Source organism: Xiphophorus couchianus, chromosome 9 (assembly GCF_001444195.1).
Source record: "Xiphophorus couchianus chromosome 9, X_couchianus-1.0, whole genome shotgun sequence".
Taxonomy (NCBI): domain Eukaryota; kingdom Metazoa; phylum Chordata; class Actinopteri; order Cyprinodontiformes; family Poeciliidae; genus Xiphophorus; species Xiphophorus couchianus.
Window position 1 is genome coordinate 24,154,386 of NC_040236.1, and position 26,614 is coordinate 24,180,999.

The window sequence follows — 26,614 nt, forward strand, 5'->3', positions numbered from 1 at the left end:
CTCGTGGTTAAGAGTCTTGCTGCTTCCTCTGTTTACTTTAAAACTGCAACCAAATGCAAATCAGAGAGGCTTGATGAGATTTCAGTGGGGGTGAAAAACTAAAAGGCTAAAGTCTAATGGTCTCTTTTTTTTTCTCCCCTTGCTGTTTAGCACTTCTGATAAACCTTGAATCTAAGACCTCACACATTTCAGACAAAGTTTCCGAATCGTCCTCGTATTCGCTGCTCCCTTGCTCAACTTTCGGCAGCTCATTCCTGGAGCGCTCCTTCCAGAAGGGCAGGAGATGTGCATTACGACTAAGCTACTTAACCACAATGAATTAGGGCCTAACATTTGAAAATTTGATACTGAAATTACTGTCATTATGGTGCATTATGTCTGAGCATAATGATTGCTTTGGCGCTGTGCGAAGACAAAGACGGACTGTGGGGGAAAAGAGTGTATTTAGAGGAAAGTTGACTTGGAGGATAATAATGAAGAGTGAACTTCAAACCTTCATTTTAGCAGCCATCATTTCCTGTCATTGTCCAGCTCATCTTTTGTTAGCCGCCTAAATACTAATGCCGCTGGAAGTGATTTCTCTCAGAATGAGCTCCTATTTTAGCCTCATGTTCTCTGAATAGGGGTTATTCTAAATTATACACCAAACAGGGAAATATATATTAAAGAATCATTACTAACGTAAAGCAGTTTTTACTTGAATTTAGACAACAAGTAATATTGCTAGTTGGATCCAAACGTCTTGGGTAAATTGCAGCTTTTAGCCACATCTTCCTCGCTGCTCTGCAGTCGGACTTGGACACATAAAAACTTATTTCGGGTCTTTACAGTTGTTTTCGAGCTTGTAAATAGTGTGGAGACCAACGGGGGCTGTTATTAATTCTCCATCAGTTTTGGTTTGGATGCCTGAGAGGCAGTTAAAGGAAAACTTAATTGAATCAGCCTCAGGACCCTCCGGAGAAGGAAGCTAAATGAATTGTGTGTGGGGAGGAATGGCAGGAAAGAGAAAGAGGGCATAGAGGTTAAATAATAAGGGTGGAATGGCTGAGAGTTCCAGTCTTTGCTGGAAAGATTGGCTACGGGCTGGCCAGGCTGCCATGTAAATTAAATCCTGCTTGCGCTTGCAATGTTGTTTTTTTTTATTTTTGCAACTAGACCCACATGTTTTAGTTGTATTGAACAGATTAGGTTCAATTTCAATTTCTATCCGATACTAGAACTCTTAAGTCTGTAACTTGAAACCTGGGAAGTCCATTCGGTTTTTCAGGGTTTTATTCATCATGACAGCAGGAGTTTGATACAGGAAATGATTCTGTTCATTGGTTTGGGGTTCTTTATAGAAAAAAAAAATCTTGTAAACTTAAACGTCTTTTATTAAAAACTAGCCCAGAATATTTAGAATTAGATTTAGCTTTTGAAATTAGACAAGTTTGTTGGATGGTAGAGGTGAGCAAACAGCTTATAGTGATAAATTAAACTCTATTACTAATATTAGTGATGGGACTCGATTAAAATATTTAATCAAATTAACAGTTAATTGCACTAATTAACTGCAATTAATCGCTCTTTATTGAAAACTGTAAATAAGTAATATTTTCAATTCAAAAACCCTGTTTGATGCTACATTATTGAAAAATTTAAATATAGCTCTGGAAAACCTGAGGAGATCACTTAACATTATCAGTTTCTGTGATTTTACTTTTTATAGGTTAATGTTTGAATAAAATGAACATTGATCTTTTATTCTACAGACAACACGACTCCGAACTTCCAAGCAAAAATTAAGTATGTACAGTATTTGCAGAAAATGAGAAATGGTCAAAATAATGGAAAAAGATGGCATGCTTTTAGACCTCAAATAATCATATTCATGTTCATATTTATTTAGAAACAACAATACTAATGTTTTAACTCAGGAAGAGTTCAGAAATCAATATCTAGTGGAATAACCACAAGGTTTCCAATGTGGTTCAGTGCAGTGGGCTCTGCATTTTTTCTAGAGTTGTATAAGCCCAATAAAACTATTTGTTGTCTTTAATCTGTTATTTCGGTTATTCAACCCTCAGATTGGAGTAAAGTCATATTCTACCCATTCATCTTTCCAGAATTTCAGGAACTCCTCATCATTCATGAAACGTCTTTAGAAATGTGGACTGTGGACGCCGACAGTTATAAGGACGTCTGTGCTGCTGTTACATGGTTAGCATTGAGATGCTATTTTAGGCTTGAGTATCTTAGCTAACTCCTTCTAGCATAACTTAGCATAACAATGCCATTTTCCAGCGTCCAATCAGATCGCCTTTTGAAGCAAAAATGAAATGGCTTTGTCATTGAAAGCTGTTGTTTGGGAATGTAGCTTGTGCAGTAAATTAATGGCTGTACCAGCCATTAATTTGGGAACATGGGAATTCAAAGGTTCCGGCTGAAACATGTTAAGCACCACTTTGCGTAGTAACTATATGATAGACCCTCCATCCTCTTCACTTACTCAACATTATCAACAGTTTCCACATGCTAATCTGTATTTTTAATGTTAATTCCAGCAGACATCCTTTGTGTTTCTGCTATGCTACACATTGATTCTTGCTGCCACCAGCACAGCTTTTGTGCTCCCATGTCCTGAGCCTTGAGTGGCTGTTGCAGGGTATTATGGGATATGTAGTGTGATTGCTGTGGGCGCTATATAACTGACTGGCATTAGTAATAAATATATGAAGTTTTCTAGAGGGGCAGGCACGATTGTATCATTTGGTTCCACGCGCCTTAAACTTGACATGTCGGATTCAGTCATTTAGAAGCATGTTTGTTGAAAGTATTATATAGTGAAACTATTGAATTGAAATGGGGCTGCACAGTGGCACAGTTGGTAGCACTGTTGCCTTGCAGCAGTTGCCTTGCAGGTCCTGGGTTCGATTCCCGGCCCGGGGTCTTTCTGCACGGAGTTTGCATGTTCTCCCTGTGCATGGTGGGTTCTCTCCGGCTTCCTCCCACAGTCCAAAAACATGTTAGGCTAATTGGTTTCTCTAAATTCTCTCTAGGTGTGTGTGTGCATGGTTGTGTGTCATGTCTGTCTCCGTGTTGCCCTGCCACAGACTGGCGACCTGTCCAGGGTGTACCCCGCCTCTCGCCCGAAATGTTACCTGGAGATAGACACCAGCAACTCCCGACCCCACTAGGGACAAGGGTGTAAGAAAATGGATGGATTGAAGGTTTTAAAAGCCACTTTCATATGTTTATTTCTGCTGAATTTTAGTCAAATAATCCTTATTTGATCTCATCCAAAACATATTTAGTTTGACTTTGAATAATTATTTTCAGACCATTCTCTTGATTTTTCTTTTATTTGTTTTACTATTTTGATTATTGAATGTAGACGTTAGTTTCTTCTGTTTTTTTCTAATTAATTTTTAAAATTTTATTTATTATTATTTATTATAACTTTTTCACTCATGTTTTGAATATTATTGATTTTTTTTTGTCAAGATTGCTGCCTCCATTGCTTCAATAAATATTTTACTCTTTATTATGTATGAATTTGAATTAAATGCTCATTTCTGTGCATTGTATTTCTGTATTCTTACACGGGTTTGTGTGAATGAAAAGTGCTCAGAAATAAAGGCTGATTAATTGAGTGACATTTTTTCTTACAGTTTATATTTCTGCCAAAGCCTTACACTCAGTCAAGAAATAGAGACTGAAGGTAAGAGCATGTCAAAGTGAATTTGTACTGACATAGTTGAGTGCTAGCATTTGTGTGAACACCTGTGAGGAAACACACACACGCACACACAGGAACCTCAAGGCCATGTTCCATTGTCCTGGGAAAGCCATGAGGAGGAATTCCTTTCATGTGTCATCTCATATCACAGCGCCGTCCTGAACGCGGGCTTAGTGACATCCGAGAGGCCTCGACAGAATGTCCTGCTTTTAGTCAAATGAAATGTCTGGCAGCTGCCACATTCATCCGAATCACACAGTAATCTGCTTTTCATATAAAATCAAGGAATTATTAAGAGTTTTTTTCTTCACTTTTTTTTTTTTTTAACGGAGGGGGTTTTGCAGATGGGAATGCCAGCGTCTTTAAGAAGACACTTGAGAGACACGGGGCGGAGAAGGTTTGGGTAAGGTGCAAAACCCTGCCTAAGGATTTCCCATTTTATGAATGCATGGGTGTGTGTGTGTGTGAGATAAACCATACGGGTAAAAACATTGCTCTGTTTGTACTGATTCTCCAGTATTCTGATTTTCGCTGGTCATTCGTTTTGTTATGAAGCTCAAATGTGCAGCAAAGATGCTCTATGGATATTAATTAGGTTAAGATTAATGTCAATGTCAAATTTATTTATATAGCACAGGTTTAAAACTGTACCAAAATGAAAATAGAATAACTTGATGACAAGAGAAAGAAACGTAATACCAGTCTTTTAGTACTCAAGACCGGTCTTGGTCTCGAGAACATTTTTTGCTTCGCTTTCACGGACGGTGGGGACTACGTCTAACTTTTTTCGTCACTTAGAAAAGAAGCTCAAAGAAAGGCAAGCTCAGTTGACGTGATGTTAGCAAAGCTAGCTGTGCAGAGACACATAAGCATTTGTGATGAAAAAAAAAGTCACTCACTGCGCTGAAAAAAACAGGTATGTCATGGGATCGGCTTCAAGAACTTTCCGTTTGCATGTAAAAGCACGAAACGAGATGAATTCAGTCGATCTCAAAACATCAATTTGAGATTGACTCAATTTGATTTATATTTTTTCCCTTTCTCTTTCGTCCATTTGAATTGAGCTTCTTCTTCCTCCATTTTCCACCACTGCCTCCCCTCTTGGACCACGGTTACATGGACCAAGGGCCATTAAACTGCCTCGGCCCTCCTTTTCTTTATAATTACACCCTCCCGGACTGACCGAGCACCAGCTAGACCTTCGCTATTTGTTGTAATTAGTCCAGAATGTGAGCTGTCAACATGCAAAAATCGCGCCAGTAGGCCCGCGACGCCGCAGCCGCCCCCACAGCACTCAAATAAACACAAGCACCTAGCCTCGGCCAATGGAATGCATTAACTTTCTGCTCTCTCCCCTCCCGCCCTGATCCCCCCTCCCCTCGGCGACTCATGTCAAACCCAGGTCCCTCAGAACAAAATCTTAATAATTAACTGGCAAATTTTAACATGATTGCTTCTGACACACCTACTCTGGTAATTATTGCTTTGAGGCCATGTGCTAATGAAATTAATGCATTCATTGCCCCAACAAATTAGCATAACTCATACAAATGGCCCACATTCGAGACCCAGTTGCGTGGAGGCAAAACAACATACAAGGGGGGGGGAACAGTTTTAATGATAAAAACGACAGCAAATGAAACGGCTGGCACATTGAATTGGAGACCATGAAGAAAACTGCTTGCTCAAAGTCTTAATGAGTAAAGCCTCTTAATGTTAACCAAGGGTGATTGTAGTAATGCATTACAGTGATAGCAGCGCAGCACCAAATGATTATCGCTACCATTAGAGTCATTGCTGTTCTGCGTATACATCTCTCTGTGGACAAATATTAAACGGCCTTGCCACTGCAGACATTAAAATGTTATTATACCGACGCATTAACTTAGTGCGGTAGAGTTCATATCAATATACATAGGAGCTCCCAAACAATCCTTCTCTAAATGGCACAGCCGCCACTTGCAGCACTCACCACTCACGCCACTATTCCCTGTTCATGGCTGTTAGGTCTCTCAGCGGGACGCCTCTCAGACACTTACTGTCTGGTATTAATAATTGATGATGATGCCACAGGTACAATGGGCGAAGACAAGTGCAACAATCAGTGCAAGATGCTGCAAAAAGTGCGAGAAACGTCCCCTCGTAGCTGCTGGTGCAGCGGAGACAGCTGGAGAAGCTTCAAATTGGGTTTGCCTGCAGCCAAACATGGTCAGGGTAACAGAAAGCCAATAAAAATGGCCTTCATTTGAGCCAAACTGCCAGGGATTATTACAGGCAGGTGACTAGTCTGCAAGTAGGCATGACAGTTCGGGGTGTTCGGAACCTTTTTCAGAGAACCTCAGTTTTCTACAGTAAAGTTAGGCAAGAGACTTCTGGGAAGTCTTGTGTTTCTACTGTTTGCAATAGGAATGTACAGCGCAAGAGAGAAAACCACTGGAAACTAGTAAGAGATTTTCAAAATTCATCTGGAAATTTTCCGGGAATGCAAGATCCTGAGATCATGAGACGTGCAAACTCTTCGAGCCTCTCTGAGCCAAAGATCAGCCATTGTCAGGAAAACCATGGGGACTTTTGAACAGACACTAGCAAAGTCTGGGCGACTTGGTTCAATTGGGAATGAATCTACCAAACAATCTCACACCTTCATTTGGTTTGGTTTGCTTTCAGGCTCCACGTTGAAACTCAAACCAAAATGTCAAATGATGTACACAGATGTACAACTGCATTTGCTGCAATAAACTATCGACTTAGGGTCGATGAAAACCAAAGTCAAGTCAACTTTTGAGATTTTGTCTTGTAAAAATAAATAAAAACTACAACTACTACCTGTAACATAAAAAAACAAATTATATATACACATAAAAACACAGTAATACACATAGAACTGGTTGTAACACGACAAAATGCTAAAGACTAGAAAATCTATGAGTACTGTTACAAGGTTGTGATAATAACCTACAGAGATCTGACTGACCAGTGTTTGCTTTTCTACTTGACAACTTGATGTTTCCAATAAAAACAGTTTACATAAGGCAGTGAAACACACCTGCACCTGTTTGAAGATTCATGCTGTCACCCAATGCATAGTGAACGTAAAACGAGACAGCTGACATGTGTATGCGAGAACCCAAACCGAGAAGAACAAAACATTTCGGCCCGTTTGTTCTTTGAACCCGAGTGGAAACAAACAGACGTCCCTGATTAAGATTAAATAACAAGAGTCACAGAATACGGTATGGAGCCAGTATCAATGTGCGAACGACTCCGCGTTTCCCGAACACCTCAAACTCCGGAGAGGTCGCCGGGGAAAGGTTACTGTGGCATCATCCTCCGTCCCATGCATACACACGGGAACAGAAAACCTGCGGTGGCACGGAGAAGCATGCATAAAACCCCCCGACGCCACACTGTGACCTCCGAGACGGCCATGAATACGAGCAACACATCAACAGCAGCCATCCTAATCTGAGATGGTTAGTCATGTGGCCACCTTATCCAGCATGCAACCCCATCTGTGATGACACATGAGCTCTGGCGTTTCACAGGAATAAACTCCCAAACACGACCATGCAACATCCTGATGAGAAATTTCCATCGAGTTGGAGGGGTGGGGGGAGGATGTAACACAAGAAAGCGTGATTAATTTCTTCTCATGGAATGAATACAGATATTGTCATTACACGCCTTGTATCCTTTTCCAAATATTGTAATGTTTCACCCTCCTTTTTTTCTCCCCCTCCTCCGCTGGCAAGAGGAAAAGAGGGACGACACGTGAGCGACACAACTGGCTGCTAGATGGGCTAAATCACGGAGCAAAACAAAGAGCTGATTGCTCATTAGTGTTATGGATCTGCTCGAGTTGAAGCCGTTTTTCAAGATGCAGACACTGTTTAATGGCTTAAACGGCGTTTGCTTAAATTCCCGCCGCTGACATTTTCAGACGGTAACGCCTAAACGATCGAGGCGTCCTCAGCCGTCTCGGGCGCATTTTCCGTTTGGAGTCCCCTCCTCGACGCGCACACCTACCTTGGCCTTGCAGATGACACATCGCAGTTCGTCTTCACTCCCACGTCCCTGCAGGAAAAAGAAACGAGATTTAGACGTAATTAGAAGCTTCTGAAGCCAAACTCGTCAGCCGGGGTGACATGAAAGAATATTTTGGTAATTGTTAATCAAAGAGTTCCCAATCATTCCTTCTTATTATGACAAATGAGCTAATTATGTTTACTTGGTTATATCTAACCCAAACGTGTGCTATATGGAGTAATGCTAATTTAATTAGACTGTTCAAAGCTTGCACTGTGCGGTGGCCTTGAGGAACAAAGCACAAGAATTGAAAAAAAACATTTAAATAAATAAATAAAAGAACAAAACAACAACAGGGAAAAAAAAGAATCATAATTCAGACAAACGCACAGTTTTGTTATTTAGTTCTGCACCTCGGGGCAGGCGCAGCCGCACAAGTTACACACCGACTCAAACACACGAGGGGAAGTAACGTGTCGACAATCTGCAGCTCCAGACGCTAATGACAACAAAACCATTTGCACAAACACAAATCCGCTGCTGCAACGCGTCACAGGATATTCTGATAGATGTTAATGGCACATAATTACAGGACACTACTATTAGGAGCAGGACTTTTTTTTCCCCCGTTTTTTTCCCCCTTTTTTTAAAGAGGATTGTTGCCCCCGGCGCCGCGGCCAGAGTGCTGGGAGTGTCAGGCTAATGAAAGTAAACCAGGTCTGATCGCAAGGATGGCAATTATCAACCGCTGGGAAACAAAGTCGCTCAGAAGGATTTTTTTACTCAGCTCCGAATTAGAAAAGGAAAAAACTCGGATGATTAAAAGGCATTAATATGAACGAAACCTTTACTGCAATAGTATCATCTAGCTGTAAATATTCACATATTCTTTGAGCAAATATACTCAGGATGAAATGAAAGCATTTCATATTAAGCAGTTATTTAGTTAGACCTGATCATTGGTATCAATCTCCTTATAAACAAAGCAACCAGTTCACATTATTTATTACTTATGCAGTACATTTTTAAATGGATAAGAGTTTCTGGAAAATTCTAAAAAGTCATGCTAATGCTACAGACGAGGGATGTTCCAACACGATCACTGAAACGGAAATCGAGTCCAATCTCATGGTTTCTTAATCGGAACTCCGTCTGAATCGAGTCTTACCTCCCTGTCAGGTATCGGATATGAATGTGTATTTATTTTAAACCCAACCAGGAATAATAACAGTGAGTTAGTATCTGCTGTGTGGTGATACTTTGCAGCAGTTACTGCCGTAAAGCGAAGCGGAACAAGGCATCGGCTTGCAGTCGGAGAACTTGTCAACTTAGTGAGGTTGTCGCTGTATTTAGCAACTTTTCAGACGTAATACAATCAAAATAGTCAGGTCAGGCTTTTTAAAGCTCAATATCTGTGATCGACCTGAAAACTGCAATCAGAACAGTCCTACTGGTGATAGAGGCGGTAGACTCCTTTAAAACCAACTATTATTAATTATTACCTCAATTTGAGCTTCTCAACAGCAAACTCTGCCCATGGGTCTGGTTTCAAACAAGTGGATATGTGAAAAAACATCTCGCATCCAGAGTTAAATATGGTGGAGGACCTGTGATGCTGTGGGCCTGTATGTGCTAAAACGTACTGGGAGGATTGTAAGATAGCATGGAATCACATGGAATCATGATTTGTTTTCAAATATAAGTATATTTCATTTAAGAATATGGCAGACAGAAATGAAAATCAACCTTGGACATCTCCGTCCACAAGTATCCCCCCCTTAAATGTCTGTACATGAATTAAAGGTTAGATTTTTCTAAATGTTTCAAAATATGCTGATGTCTGTAATTATAGAACATTGACCAACATGTATGATGTGTATTGATGACAAAATATAATGTTGATTTCTGGTTTTTCATTTGGCGACTATGTTTTTTTGAATGACTTTGTATTTTTGTAAATCTGTCTTTAACTGCCTTTTTGCTGAACAAATAAACTCGACTGGCTGATGGATGTAATAAATGGTCTTTCCACTTCTCTCTCCCAGCGCCGCCATCAAACATGTCCTCATCTGCTCATTAAACTCCGCCCATCTACCTCACTCTTTCCCACCTGCGTCGCTCGCTGGGGCTTCGCTCACTTGAGTCCCTGATTTTCTTTTAGTGTGTTCAGTTTCAGCTGGACGGCATTGCGGAGTGAAACCAGATGTGTAAAAAAACCCCGAATGAATCCATCAGGCCCGACGCTCCGCTTTACGTCTGTGGCAGTCAGAGGGAGCGGCGTTGGGCCAAACCGGGTCGAGCGCGCTCACGGTCCTCCTGCACCCTTGTGCTTTGAGCTTGCGGGGCTTCTACCCCTCCAGGAATGTGCCCTCCATAATGAGGGTCAGGGGTCAAAGTGCTGCCTCGCCTGCAGGCTGGGATCTCCCAGGCACACTCAGTCACTGACTCTGTCCCTATATTTAAATCCCGCCCCAGGACATGCATTTCAAAGGGCATCTCCTAACTAGTTCCTGGTTACTAATTAGTTTTGCACCCTGCTATTTATCTTTGGGAACCTGAATGCAGAGAACGGGTTGGGTGGGGGGTTTAGGGGGGAGCAGGGGGGAGAATGAGGACTAAAAAAAGATGCTCCATGCTGACTGTAATCATCAGCTGCAAACTCGGGCTCCAGCTAACAATTATATTAGTAATCGATTGTTCTGTTGATTATTTTGATGATTATTCGGATTTTAAAAAAAGTTGCACATTCTGCAGATTGTTCATTTAACCACGTCTGCCTTTTTACTTTTGTTTTTACAAAATATTTTATATACATTACAAAATGCAGTTAAGCAAATGATTCAAGCTAGGTCCAAACAGCTGAATGGTTGCCGTGGAGATTAAGGGCTTTCTCAAATAAGCATGAAAGGAATCAAGGCAAGACTCCAGGTATGTTTTTGATGAGGGTACAACATAACATGATGTACAGCTCAAAATCGTTGTTTTTACATAACACTGCCCCTTTAATTACTGCTCTGACTGTGTTGTTTTTTCAGCAGATTCCTATTTAACAATTAACCGATTACTAAATTGGTTGACAATTATTTCAATAATCAATTATTCATGATTAACTCAATTAATTGTTTCAGCCCTACTGCAAACATGATAAAGAATGTATTCCCTTATAAAACATTTAGCATTGTTTTGTTGATGCCAGAAAAACGTAGAAAGCGTCCATGTTTCCGTACGTGCGGCACGTATCGGCGCTAACGGCCCCAATGCTACAGCTAACCGCTCCCCGGCCGGATTCCCTCTCCCTCGCAAGTCAAATCATTATTGGATTACATTTTCTGCTTTCATAAAATGCGGTTAAGAGGCACTTTGGACATATGTGCATGACCTGCTTTCCAGAGATGGCTATCAGAGCAAAAGTGACAGGTCAATTGCTAATTTCTGTTCCATAAAAGGAAAAGGCCTCCTACCCTGAGCACTCTAAAAGGTCACAAGCTCTCTCTGTCTGTCTGCTCCCCTCTGTCTCTCTCTCTCTCTCTCACACACACACAAGTCAAAGTCGTCCGCTGACACGAGAGCACGCTCTCAGCTGAGTGTGGCGCTGCGTGTGTCTCTGTGTGTGTCTGTGCGCGTGCCGGCTGCATCAGCCTGTGTGTTCGTATGTAATTGTATAGTGGGAAGACACACACTTAATGGAAGTGGCTCTTCACTCTGACAGCTGGGTGGTGCAGATGAAAGGTCTGCTGCGGCGTGTTGTCGGCCACTTGTGGAGTGTCCGGAGCGAGGCAAGGCGAGGCGAGGCGCCGGCACACACGGGTTCTGCTGGTCAGGGTTCAGAGCCGCAACACGCACACTGAACATCTGCACGAATGTGGTTTTAAATGACTTTTAATGATAAATAGGATTGTTTGCTTTCGGCTTCCAAATGGATTTCAGATGTAATCTTAAAGAGACGATTGAAATTGCATATTTTTATTTTGATGAGGCAAACATGCCTGACTGTTGTTTCAGATCTTTTCAGATTTGCTGGGGTTTTTTCTGCAATAATCAGACTGATTTGCTTTATTATGTAAAAAAAAGGTAGAGGTTTTGCATAAATATATATTTTTTAACATTTGAAACGCAATAAAAAATATATATGTATATAGTTTTAAGAGCAAAGCTGGTAAAGAAACCTCCCACAAGACCTGCAGCTAAAAGTGGAACTTTGGTGGCTCCAAAGAGAGGTATTGATTAAGGACTGATATATATATATATACAGTATATATATATATACAGTACAGACCAAAAGTTTGGACACACCTTTTAATTCAATGAGTTTCCTTTATTTTCATGACTATTGACATTGTAGATTCACACTGAATGCATCAAAACTATGAATAACACATGTGGAAATATGCACTAAACAAAAAAGTGTAAAACAACTGAAAATAGCCCTTATATTCTAGTTTCTTCAAAGTAGCAACCTTTTGCTGTGATTACTGCTTTGCACACACTCTGCATTTTCTTGATGAGCTTCAACAGGTCGTCACCTGAAATGGTTTTCACTTCATAGGTCAACCTGCCCTGTCAGGTTAATAAGTGGGATTTCTTGCCTTATAAATAGTCATGAAAATAAAGAAAACCCATTGAATTAGAAAGGTGTGTCCAAACCTTTGGTCTGTACTGTATATATATATATATATATATATATATATATATATTTATATATCACTTTTAAGTTTATAAATGAAAATATGTTTCTTTCCGCTTTACGTCTCATTTGCTCCACTTCGGAGGCCCAGAGACATAACTTCATGAACCCAAAGCTCTTGACACAGTCAAGAGGAAATGATCCACCTTCTGATTCATTTTGACTTGTACTTCTAACTACACCCTGAGTAAAGTTGTTGCTTTTTGTCCTCCACCTTTTAAAGGAAATACAGATCTATTCAGCATGTTTACCGGCTTCTTGCTAATGATAGGCCGCACTTTGGTGCCGACAGAGCCCAACAGGTGCTTCAAAGGCTTTTTACCAAAGACACATATCTGCTGCTTCTGAAAGGGATTTGATAAGAGGGGCGAAACAAAAGAGTCAAATTGCAGGCTGACAAAACAACCGTGAGCCAAGAGAGTCTAGAAAGCTGCACGGATCCAAGGGGAAGTTTCTTCTTTTGTATAATTGTTTTCTTTCTCACACAAGACATATTGGATGTCAAGACAGGAAATATGCAGCTGTGTCGGAGCAACATTAAACATGCGTGTGCTGCTTTTTAGCTTGGTTTGACCCAGGTTGTTGTTTTCGCTCTCTGTCTCTCGTGAGGCGTTTTTGTAGAATAGTCATGTGACTTTAACTAGGGCGTTTCTAAAAGTGGACAGAGCAACACTACATCGGTTTAAGCGAATCAAAAAACTACAACAGACAACTTTCATGTTGATTCATTGATTGACTGGTTTTCTTTAAATGGGACAGAGCATGTTAAATAAAGTATAATGTTGTCGTAGATCTACTGGATTTAGCAAAATAGTCATTTCCATCTGTAGTCCCCATGAAATAAGACACAAAATACAAACATTCATACAATTTCATACATTAAAATAAGAAACACAGTAAAAACAAATACAAACTATATATATGGTCAGAAAAAAAACAATTTTCAGAGGCCTATATTTAAAAACTATTGTCTATTTATTGTCAAATAACAATAACTGGATTTAAATGCTAAAAATTGTTAAGAGCTATTAAATTTATATTTTTCATATGAATCCATCTCTTTTTTCTGTTTTAAAGGTTTATGTTAACACAGAGGGTCAGTTGTAATCATACATAAAGATAAGTCACTTAAGTTTTTACAGTCTGAAACCGATTTCCACTAGACATGGACCAATCAGAGGTATGTATTTACCAATCTATGATTTCTGTAAAGTTCTGACTTTGATGTGGCACTGTCAAAATTATTATTATTTTTTTTTCAATTTCCACTGGTCACGGCCAGTCATAGCCTGGTAAAAACGCTTCACTTCATCCAGAGGGCCTGGGCTCTCAGCTATTGAGAAATGATTACCGTACTTCCTGGAGGCGAAAGTTCCACTCTGTGGAAGTTTTAAATTTTACCCAATCGCTATGTTTGTCTGTGTTGCATGTAAAGTACCAGTTCAACTCTGCAAAGCTTACTGGAAATTGCTTGTGCCGCACACAACTATCCTCCACTGAGAAGTACCAAGCCAAACAAGATATTCGACATTTGTAAGCGTGGCCGACATGGACTGAACAGCTTTGTTCGCTTCCTCTGCTGCCATTGCTAAAACTACAGATAGACTATAATTCTAAAACAGCGCAGAAAATTAATGCCATCGTTCACAACTTCTTCTGGTCCATCCATCCATCCATCCATCTTCTTCCGCTTATCCGAGGTCGGGTCGCGGGGGTAGCAGCTTCAGAAGGGAGGCCCAGACTTCCCTCTCCCCAGCCACTTCTTCCAGCTCTTCCGGGGGAATCCCGAGGCGTTCCCAGGCCAGCCGAGAGACATAGTCTCTCCAGCGTGTCCTGGGTCTTCCCCGGGGCCTCCTCCCGGTGGGACGTGCCCGGAACACCTCACCAGGGAGGCGTCCAGGAGGCATCCTGACCAGATGCCCAAGCCACCTCAACTGGCTCCTCTCGATGTGAAGGAGCAGCGGCTCTACTCTGAGTCCCTCCCGGTTGACTGAGCTTCTCACCCTATCTCTAAGGGAGAGCCCAGCCACCCTACGGAGAAAACCCATTTCGGCCGCTTGTATCCGCGATCTCGTTCTTTCGGTCATGACCCAAAGCTCATGACCATAGATGAGGGTGGGAACGTAGATCGACCGGTAAATCAAGAGCTTCGCCGAGCTTCGCCCGGTGTCATACAGCCGGGCGCTGTATGACACCGGTCATACAGCGCCCGCTTGACAGCAGACGCTGCACCAATCCGCCTGTCGACCTCCCGCTCCCTTCTTCCCCCATTCGTGAACAAGATCCCGAGATACTTAAACTCCTCCACTTGGGGCAGGACACCCCCCCTGACCCGGAGAAGGCACTCTACCCTTTTCCGACTCAAGACCATGGCCTCGGATTTGGAGGCACTGATCCCCATCCCGGCCGCTTCACACTCGGCTGCGAACCGCTCCAGCGAGAGCTGCAGATCACGATCTGATGAAGCCAAAAGGACCACATCGTCTGCGAAAAGCAGAGATGAGATCCCAAGGCCACCAAATCGGATCCCCTCAACACCTTGGCTGCGCCTAGAAATTCTGTCCATGAAAGTGATGAACAGAATCGGTGACAAAGGGCAGCCCTGGCGGAGTCCAACTCTCACCGGAAACGAGCCCGACTTACTGCCGGCAATGCGGACCAGACTCTGACACCGGTCATACAGGGACCTGACAGCCCGTATCAAAGGGCCCGGTACCCCATACTCCCGGAGAACCCCCCACAGGGCTCCCCGAGGGACACGGTCGAACGCCTTCTCCAAGTCCACAAAACACATGTAGACTGGTTGGGCGAACTCCCATGCACCCTCCAGGACCCTGCTGAGGGTGTAGAGCTGGTCCAGTGTTCCACGACCAGGACGAAAACCACACTGCTCTTCCTGAATCCGAGGTTCGACTATCCGACGGACCCTCCTCTCCAGGACCCCTGAATAGACCTTGCCAGGGAGGCTTAAGAGTGTGACCCCTCTATAATTGGAGCACACCCTCCGGTCCCCCTTTTTGAACAGGGGGACCACCACCCCAGTCTGCCAATCCAGGGGAACTGCCCCCGATGTCCATGCGATATTGCAGAGTCGCGTCAACCAACACAACCCTACAACATCCAGAGCCTTAAGGAACTCCGGGCGGATCTCATCCACCCCCGGAGCCTTGCCACTGAGGAGCTTTTTAACCACCTCGGCGACCTCGCCCCCAGAGATTGGAGAGCCCAACCCAGAGTCCCCAGGCTCCGCTTCCTCAGTGGAAGGCATGTTGGTGGGATTGAGGAGGTCTTCGAAGTACTCTGCCCACCGGCCCACAACGTCCCGAGTAGAGGTCAGCAGCACACCATCCCCACTATAAACAGTGTTGGTGCTGCACCGCTTCCCCCCCGAGACGCCGGATGGTGGACCAGAATCGCCTCGAAGCCGTGCGGAAGTCTTTCTCCATGGCCTCTCCAAACTCCTCCCACGCCCGAGTTTTTGCCTCAGCAACCGCCCGAGCCGCATGCCGCTTCGCCCGCCGGTACCCATCAGCTGCTTCCGGAGTACCACAGGCCAAAAAGGCCCGATAGGACTCCTTCTTCAGCCTGACGGCATCCCTCACCGAAGGTGTCCACCAACGGGTTCGAGGGTTGCCGCCGCGACAGGCACCGACAACCTTGCGGCCACAGCTCCGATCGGCCGCCTCGACAATGGAGGCACGGAACACGGTCCACTCAGACTCCATGTCCTCCACCTCCCCCGGGACGTGTTCGAAGTTTTGCCGGAGATGGGAGTTAAAGCTCCGTCTCACAGGGGATTCCGCCAGACGTTCCCAGCAGACCCTCACAACACGTTTGGGCCTGCCAGGTTGCTGGCAGGCCCAAACGGTTGCTGATTGAAATCCATTTCAACGGGAGAAATCCCAGACGGAGCGGTGAAGGACGACGACAGCTCAGTGGAATTGCACTGGCTGGATGCCTCAGCTAACCACCTGATTTCTCACTTCATCTGAAATTTTTAAGTTTGTTTTTGAGGGGCGACCTGCTAGATCCGATTTTAAACAACCCCAGTTTACTTTACAAAGACCATAACATTGGCCATGAAAGCTGCAGGACGAAACTTTTACAAAAAATAGGTTTTTTTTTACATAGTTGTTAAAATTATTATTATGTTGTGACAGCATAAAATATATAATGTTTTAAAAAAATGAGAGCTCCTCTGCCTCCTCCAGTGCTCCCAGTGCTAACTGCAGAAATACACCACGCAGTCAGAAACAACCAATCAGAGGCAGGAGGAGGGGCTTAGTGCTGTCAATCACTCTCTTGCTCACCACCTCCCCCTTGATTTCTGCTATGCTACAGCTAGTTCACCACAACATAGGCTGCCACAAATGTTAAGGCTAGTTAGCATAGCCATAGGTGAATGTGGATAAATAGTTTTCCTGGAATGGTAACTTGCTTCTACAACATTAGCATATTGAGCAGCATTGATTGACAGCGGTAAGCCCCTCCTCCTGGTTCTGATTGGTTGTTTTTGACTGGGACGGCAATAGATTGAGATTGATCATTTCACAGATTATCCGTCTCATATCAAACTGTCATCACACGGTGACAGCTTAAAGAAATATGGATTTTTTTTTTCCTAACACTTACATGCTATAGCTTCAAACACAAAATGCACAGTAGGGCTTGTTAACAGTAACAGTTCTGAATAAACTATTGCTAAACCCGGTTTTGTTTGTTGACGTGTTTCTGCACCTAAGAAGTAGCAGATTTCAGTTTGGATGCATTAACAAACACAGTAAATCAATATTTGACCTGCCAATCGCCACAGAGAGGCGATCTGGGAAAATTGCCTCTACCTCTAGCCCTTTTTATTAGTCATGAACAGACTGACGGGTGAGTCACTGATCATACTCCGCCACAACACTCCTCTATCAGAGACGGCAGCAATTTGCGTTATTGCTACTATTCCTGGAAGTTGTCTGAACCAAAAACCAAAGGTAGTTCACCAGTAAAACTTTAAACGTTGCGAATCAGAAGAGCAGAAGACGCCGCGTGGGCGTGTCCGGAGTTGAAACAACCACCCAGCAAACTCCGGTAGCCGTGAGTTCAGGGAGGACGGCGGGTGTTAATGAGCTGCTCGGCGGTGGGTGACAGGTGTCGGCTGCATGATAGCCTCCTGAATTTCTGCCAGTCTGTTACGAGGCGCCGCTCAGCGTCTCAGCCTCCGATGCCTTATCATTGTTAGCAACCCTCATTAAAAGTAATTGGGATTGCTATTTGAAACGTAGCTCATTAGGCAGCAATGTTTTGTCTCAATAAGGAATGCTAAGGAGGCAAACACATTTATTCACTGATAGGAGACTGGCACAGATGCCCCCCCCCCCCCCCCCCCACCCCACACACTCCCACACCACCTTCCACGTTTTGACAAGTGGCTGATGAGGAAAAACAGCCTAAATATCAGCTGAGGGACGTCTGTCTTACCCTCTGGATCCATGCGGACAGACACACGTGATGAGCCAGTAAAGTCTTGCAGTCGCAGAAATTCCTCAGCGGGTCGCTGGTTTTCAGTTCGCCGTCCCTGCATATGAAGCACTCCGACGTCTCTGTAGAAGAAGAACAAGAAGAAGGAGGAAAAGAAAGATGTCAGGCAAGTTCACACTAAATCATAGGCTAATTCTGGATTTGCTTTAAGATCCACGTCAAATAGTCTCCTGTGTGCACAGCTAGCTTTTCCTGTAATAGTATTTAACTCGCGCTGCACATCTCTCCCCTGGGCATTCCACGTTTATTTGGTTCCCATGTGGGAACGTGGTGAAGTGAATATGACATCAAAGGTTGTTGAAGGAAGCAGATTTTTGCTGACAAGGCAATAAACGGCCTATGTTAGGTAAACCCACGTGCTTTTCATGACAGGGGTTCTGTGCACGGCCTCTGCAGCTTCACATTTACATTTTATATAACAAGAAATGATGAAAGACAAGCGTTGGAAGTGTTTTCACATCTGCCGATGGCGTTCGTGAGTCTGTGGCGTTGACATATTGTTAGTGGCTCTCTAAAGTGTACACACCCTTAGTGAAATTGCAGGTTTTTGCTATTCTGTAAAGATAAATTGTATTTTTTTCACCTCTTAATTTGACACTTTAACTGTTCAACTGAAAAAAACAAAACAACCTCTGTTTTTTTGTTTTTTTTGGGGTGGGGGCGAGAAATGCAAAGCCAAAATGTCAGAACATAAGAAGTGTCTGAAACTGCTTTGCTGAAGCATATCTGAATTTATACTTGGCTAAGAAATTATATTAATAATAAATGAGAATATTATTCAAAATTTCGTTTACTTCAGTGGCTCAGGAGAAGCGCATTATAGAGATTAATTCCAGACAGACTGATGTCAGATTTTTTTCCTACTTAAAATGTGGGGAAAAAAATTTATAACAAGTTAAATAATCTGCCAGTGGAATTAGTACTTTTTAATTAATATTAAGGACTAAAAACAAGCTTCTATATAGTGAAAAGTTACTTGTAAGCTAGTATGGTCTTATTTCAAAATAGAACAAAAATAGGTTGTGTTTTTGCAAAGTGCTTGTCCTATTCATTAGTCATATTAAAGGAAATAGATCAGTTAGCTTCATTTTACAAAATATTTTATTTTCCTTTGTGAAAGTTAGCTAGCTTTTATAAAAATTTAAAAATATAAATTCATTTTAGTTCAACTTTCCTAACTTTTAAAATAAAACATTTCATGTACATATTTATGCATTTAGTACATGTCATTTTGTGGCACCAAACACATTTTATTTTGTAGCAACAGCAGCATAAGAGGCTCTGTCACTTGTTGCTGACCTCTGGTCTGTTTCCAGGCAAATAGTGCCATTTTATAGTACAATCAAGTAACTATGTTACCTTCAGTTGTTATAAAACTTCTATGTACATCAAATATGAGTTGAAAGAAATTTTTATTTGGAATTTTAACATCTTGAAATTGGGGCTCGGTCTCTTTAAGAAGCTGCTCCTTCGGAAACTCCGCCTTCAGGAAGTCATTACAACATGTCTCCTCTATTTACCCTTTAGCAACGTTTTTTCCAGCTTTGCACTGAGAATATAATGAGCTCAGCAGAGGTCACCCATTAGGTGTTTGCTAGCTGCTGCTGGCTAGTCTGAAGGAGCTGAGTGAGGGAGCCGTGGAGGAGGGTTGCTCTGTGAGGCGGAAGCTCTTGAAACTGCAGCTGAAAGGAGGAGCTCTATCCTTGAAGGAGGAGCTAGGTCCACCCAGACATTTTGCACAGGTGAATGGTTGCCATGGGAGATTAAATGATTTCTCAAACATGCATGAAAGAATCAAGGCAACACTCCAGCTATGTTTTTGATAAGGGAACATTACAACATGTCAATTTTCCATAACACTGCCCCTTTAAAATGCCCCGACATTTAACGGGACACAACGTGGAAACATTCAGACGGTTTGTACGGAACTATACATGTGGAGAAAATAAAAAATCGACATACTGACTGTTTTTATGTGCTGTTTATGCTCTACATGTGGCCAGCACCTCTGGTTTAACTACAAACTATTGCAATTTCTTCTTTGGCGATGATTGTGAAGCAGCAGCTTTGAAGCTAAGTGTTGGACAGTGTAGCTGGAAGGCAGATTATGGTGGTTTCATCCCATAAAAACACTGGGAGGAGGTGGCTCGCTGTCATCGCGGCGCTTCGTGGGGGATGGAGGATTGAAGTGCTGCCTCAGAAGCTGCTGTCTCTTCTGGGCGTCTATTAGAACCATGTTGTGCTTCAGGTGAAAATCTACCACCAGATGAAAAAGGCTCAATCAAAGGCTGGGCTTTTTTTTTCTTTTTTAATGTACCCCGTCTCAATCTGCGTAAGCACATTTTATTACTGACCTGGCACATTTCTCCAAAACTTTAAATGAGTCTGAGACAAGCTGTGAAAAAAAGAAAAAGGCGGATGAGGGGGGAAACGAGTAAAAGTTGTTTTTCTTTTTAATCGCTTTTTATTTAGTCCTACAAATGGCATTTTGAGTCAATTATGTGGCATCTGGCTTGCGTCTTGCTTTTCCCTCCCCGGTTGACACGAGCCACCTGGCCTCCACGACTTCCCCGCCAGTCGCTTCCAAAAAACCCCGCCGTGTCAAAATTCATACGTTTGCTTCCCTTTCGTGTGCCCGTCTCAGCTCCCACGTTAGGTTTTTTGGTCGGTTTCGAGTCGTTGTCAAAATAACTTTTTGTACGTGCAGGAAGATTTGGCTGGAAAATAATGGAGACGGACCCGCAGAGAGTGACAGTCTTTCTAACAGGGAGAGTCTCTGCGTGTTTCAACAGCCTGAGCTAAAATATTTTCCCGAAGCTCCGCTGTGATGACAGGTTCTCCAATTATACCCACAAGTCCTTTTTAGCATTTCACTCTCCTGAATCCGGGCCACTTTTACGATCATTATGGCGAGCCCCGAGGCACTTGTGCAACTAAATAACACCACTGATGCTGAGAAAGTAACTAGGAAACAACATTACAACAGAGATGTAAACACGCGGCGTGTCAATCGTAGCCGAGCTGACACGCCGCCGTGATCTGTGACTCCCATAATTAACTGTCAGCGGTGTCAGTGTTCGGCAGTGCTTCGCATGAAGGAGTGCGCTCGACTAACTGGCTGAAGTTGCACGATTTAACAGCTAACAAACTTCCTGCGCTGCAGCTGCAGTAGCAGCGGCGGCTCGGGGGCCGCGCCGCTCCCAGTCGGGGTTGTCGCTGATGAGGCAGCGCCGCAGCTTCTGTTTACCACTTTAATGTGAAAAGGTTTGAGAGGCAAGAGAAGGAGATAAAGACTCTGCCTGGCTTCGCCCTGGATCAGAGTGCTAAAGTGTTCGTGCCAGAGTCGATTCAGGAAAAAAAAAGTAAATCCGACTAATCGCTGTGTTTGACTTTGTAAGCTCGAAATGTAAAAAAATAAAAATAAAAATGTTTTACCACCTCAGTTTTCTGGGTTTTTATATTCGGGAATTTTGTTTCAAACGTAATTTAGAAGTGTGGTTGTGCTGAGGCGGAAGAATAATTCATCGGTGCTACCATAACTTGCGTGGTTTTGTCCAAACGTCCATCATGGTGGGGTTTTATTTGAAGTGAAATTTTCACCGATTTGTACGACAGCCACTGCAGAGGAATTTTTTTTTTTCCCCTTCAAAAAAATAAGAACTTTGGAGAATATTCTCAAAAATGTTCTCCAAAGTCATAAAACTTCCAAGTTTGTTTCTGAAACACTTCGGAGATTAATCTCAAATATTCAGAGTTTTTTCAAGCAAATTTTACTTTTCATCTGATTTCGTAGTTTGTTTGTTTTTTCTAGAAAACTTATGAGATTGATCTAAATATTTCAGTTTTTTTGGTTGAAATTTACTATGTTTCTTTCCCCATCTATAAGGTAGAGTGGAAATGGGTTTGCCACTCTACCGAGTTGAGCGCAGTACAAGACTGTGTAACGCGCCGCTTAAGTAACAGCGTGTGGGTGAGAGGCTTTTAGATCAAACAGGTAATGTGGTTAATTGTGCATTATTAGACTTTTTAAATTAATCACATATGTTAATGTTGATCATTCATACGCTTTTCATGTCTTGTGTTCCAGCCAAAAAATGTGATTTTATGTTACTGACCAACACAAACTAGAGTTTAAATGTGAAGTGAAAGAAAAATGATAGGATGAATCTGAAAAGTGTGCCATGCAACTGAGTTGCAGGTCTTGACGGGGTGTGTCACTACTATTTGGATTTATGAAATGAAAGATTGTTTTTCACTTAGAACATGTAGAATGTCAAAAATAAAAATAACAATTAGACCTAAAAACAAAACTTTTATAAGGAGTTCAAAAAGGAGTCCGAAGAACCCAAAGCCACGTAAATCCGGCCCCCAATCGTCTCATCCAAATATGTCCCACATTATCAATATTTACACATCAAATTTTTACTCCATTTCACAATTTCCACTCTTTCAAAATTATATCTGTACATTTAATCCATAATTTAGACTTTGACTAGGCCATGACTGCTCTTATCTAAACTACCCCATTTCCACTCCCAAGCTGCTGAGGGTCGTTTGTCATGAACGGTGCGGTGAGGGGTGGTGAGGCAGATGCTGTAGACCCAGGTAAGAAGAATGATGATTTTAATCAAAAAGAAACACAGTCCAGCAACAGGCAGCACGCACATTAGACGAGGACCCGACAAAGAACAGACACACAGGTGACACTAAATACACTGGGGGTAATCAGGGAACAAGAAACACCTGGGAACTAATCAAGGGGAGAACAGGACAACACGGAGACACAGAGAGACCAAAAACTCGAAATTAACACACAGAAAACACAGAACACGACATTGTTGTCCTGTGATCTAGCAACTTCTAACAGGTTTTCTTCCACTTTTGCCGAGTATTTGGGTCCAACCTACGTTCCATCAACTCAGAACAACTTCTCTGTCTTTACTTAAGAAAATCATCCACACAGTATGGTGCTGCCACCACACTGTTTTACAATAGGGACGTCATGTTTGGGCCACAAAAAGCCTTTGCCTGGACGCCAAACATTTTGATTTTACTCTTGACCAGAAGACATTCCTCCACGTTTGCTGTGTTGTCTTTTATGACTTCATATCTCTTTCTTTCTTGAAAACCATAGTCATTAATAGTTGTCCTGTCATACCCTCCCACCTGAGCTGTGACTCTCTGCAGGTTCTAAAGAGCAGAAACGATTAGCTTCTTCTCTGATTAATGCCATCTTTGCCCGGCCTGTCAGCTCAGGAGGGAAGGATGTTTCTCTGCAGACGTGCCATACTCTTTCCATTTTCCAATGATGTTTGGAAACTCGTTTTTATAAGCTAACCCCGCGTTTAGCTTCTCCACATTTTCCTCCCTGACCTGTCTGCTGTTCACAGGTCTGTTTGTTCTCCAATGTTCTCTATAAAACCTGAGGCCTTCGCAGAACAGCTGGGTTCACGCCGACATCGGATTACACACAGGTGGAATCTCCAGCTGCGTTTCCATTTACAAACCTTGTCGTTACTTCGCAAATGTAAAAAAACTAAAAAAAACAACCACAACTTCCTAACCGCTGTTTTTCCATTAAATAAGGAACACAATGATAAAAAAATCACCTGAATAAGTTTGTTCATGTGATAAGTCATTAAAAAACATGACATCATGTTTTTAATCATCGTCTATCTACTTCCTGTTGTCTTCTTCCTAGTGCCAACATTTTTTCTCATTGGCAAATCAATGAGGGTCACAGCTTTTTACAACTTCATGGCTTCTAACACTTGGAAAAGGATGAGTTGACTAGACTTCAGGATCTCACTCACTCTTTTTATTTAAACCAGTGAACAGGAATCAATTAAGATTTGAAAAACCTACAAAAACGCAAACATTTTAAACATACATCGTAGAGACATTTGGTGATGCCGAACATTTTCCAAATTAGATTTTAACTTGTTATTTTTTTAAGAAATACAAATTTATGTGTGCATTAAATATCTTAACACAAGCAATTGCGGTGTTTTCATCAAATAAGAAACAATTAACAATAAGTTTGTTCACGTGACAAGTCATTAAAAAACATCCCGCGCCATCGTCTTCCCACTACTTCCTGTCGTCGTCTTACGCCTGTGGCAATATCCTAGTGCCAAAACCTTTTATGCCAAATTGCGCAGATGTATAATCAACAGAAATGCAGCTTGCGTAAGTGATGTTTCAAGGCAAACGACAGTACTTGTACGGTTATTATGCTGTTATATTGTCAGTTTGTATCTGTAGAACAATTTAAAAACCAAATATCATTTTACTTCCACTTAACAACAATGCTAAATATGTACTTATGCACTAAGGCGACCAGAAATAAGCTTCCTGAATATTCGGGTTTAATTGCACAACATGCTGACCGGAGCGTGCCAGACAGACAGCAGCAGCAATGGAGCAGAGCAGAGTTCATGTCCAACCAGGGACTTCATAGAGCGTTCACGTCAGTTGGAACTGCCACATCAAGACGGTGACTCGTTATACACACGACATAATGTTGGTCAATCATTTAAAATAAATGTAATTATATCAAACAGATACATTTGTGGTTGTAAATGACAGAAGGCAAGAAAAGTCTAAGTGATGGAAGTATTTTTGCAGGCCACTGTGTGAACGCCATGAATAAAGATGTGTGTCATTTCATCGGACGCGTTTGGAGCAGCGAACAGCACAGCAGAAGTAAACATGTGAAGAAAATGCCAGATTTGGATAATTTAATTGTCCACTGCATTGCTAACGACCTCATTAACAGAAGAATGATGGGAAATCAGCGTGGTCTGGGCGAGGAACCGCCTGTGCAACAGCCATCTGGCTACAAAGGAGTGGGTGGCAGCGGCATTGCATGGGGTGGGGAGAGACCAGTGAGCTGACACCAGGAACGTCACTGGTTTTTGGCAAAAAATAAAAATAAAAAATTGCCACCTACCGTTTACTTCCTTCATCAGGTAATCTGATAAATAATGTTAGGGCAGTAAACCTGGGATACGCAGGCACCTTTTACGTGATTAAACCCGCAAAACGTTTCAGCTGTCTATCAGTTTTCTAACAGCTCATCTAGCAACCTCATGAAGAAGACATGGTCTACCATCATCATCATCGCAGGGATTTTATCACAGTAATACAGAAGGGCTGGTCCATATTGTCATATCATAAACACTGAAGAAAATGAAAGACAGAAAGAACAGAGGAAAAAAACATTTAATTACGTGCTCCATTTTTACCTAAAGATAAACAAGTAGGAAATATTGCCAGAGAAATCCCCTCAAAATCCAATATGGCTGCCTCATATGTTCAACTTTTAAGAAAGCATCTTTAATGATATTTACCTCAGATCATTCATTCACAGTTTTCTATGGACTCCTACAGAGACCGTTTGGATCTATAACCCAGTAGACAGTAGACCCGTGGTACCAGAGAGAAATAGGAACCAGAACAACCAGCAAAGACTGACAATAACAGTTAATCCATGAAAGGTTCAGACTGAAGCAGACCTCCTTCCTCTTTAAACAGCCCCAGTTCACAACATCACAACAGATTATGGAAACACGTTTTTTTTTTATCAATCTTGAAACCAACATTTATTATTTACATAAGAAATGGATTCATGAGGTGGTGCGCCACCAAGGACCTTCCTATGTGAAACACAAGCGAAACCAGCAAACATTAACTACTCATATCCTTCTAACACCACCTCACTTCAGAAATGCCAAACTGTCCCTTTAAGCATTACTCATTTAAAAAGAAAGACAAAAAAAAAAAAAACAACCAACAACTAAATGTCAGATCCAAATTGTGGCCACAGAGTCTTCAGTTCAGTTCATTGTAACTTAATCCTGTGAGAACTGCAACATTAAATTCTTTTTTAGTCGCATTGTTAAGTGACGGACCAAACCAATTTTAAATACCTGTCCGAAAGAATTTCAATGTTTATCATTTTGGAGTGAGACTGCTTGGTTGTGGCAGTAAACCACCTCCATAGAAGAGAAGAAAAAACAGGGAAAAGAGAAACTAATCTATTGCTAATTTAAACATTAAACTGTGGCATGCAGAATTCTCTTGACATAATGAGGAATTGGCACATACCCACAACTTCACTCCTGCACCATTCTGAAGAAGACAGTGGTTTGTACTCAGTGCCCATGTCTCGCTCTTTGTTTGGAGACAACTTCTTCCACCCTGTTCTGAGGTTTCTCTCTCTCTCACACACACACAAGCCAACACTTCCCTCTACTTCCTGTTTGCACGCCTGCTGCTCTCTGCGGCCACACACACACACAGATGAGGATTTATGGACTGACTCTTGTGTGAAAACAGAGCTTCTCACCCCTGCACTTCTGCTGGCACTCGCCATCAGCTGACAGACTCTTGTGTTTCTGTTTCTACGGAAGTAGTGAATGCGAGCAGCCAATCGGAGCACAGGGAACGTCAAAACAGGAAGCAGCACTGAGAGGGATCTCTCTCTTTCTCTCTTTCTCTCTCACCGTTTGTCTGGAAACAGATGTCGAGGCCTAATAAACTGATGATTCCGATCTTGCTCAGGTTGCTCGTTTTCCATTCCAGACACACAGCGGAGGGTGTTTTGTTTAGGGTTATGGGGGATAATCTATAACACATTTATAATAAGGAACATA

The 26,614-nt window shown here is 42.3% G+C and overlaps 1 protein-coding gene across 1 annotated transcript in view; it reads right to left on the reverse strand.

Moving 5' to 3' along the window:
• The window catches only part of LOC114151415 (uncharacterized), a 97,731-nt gene extending 71,356 nt beyond the window's left edge, over positions 1-26,375 (reverse strand). The window contains exons 1-3 of the mRNA XM_028028609.1: positions 26,067-26,375; positions 17,898-18,019; positions 7,745-7,792 (exon numbers count right to left, since the gene is read on the reverse strand). Coding sequence (XP_027884410.1) covers positions 7,745-7,792; positions 17,898-18,019; positions 26,067-26,334 — 438 coding nt within the window. The 5' untranslated portion in view covers positions 26,335-26,375. The remainder of the gene's footprint in view (positions 1-7,744; positions 7,793-17,897; positions 18,020-26,066) is intronic.
• Positions 26,376-26,614: the final 239 nt, after the last annotated feature.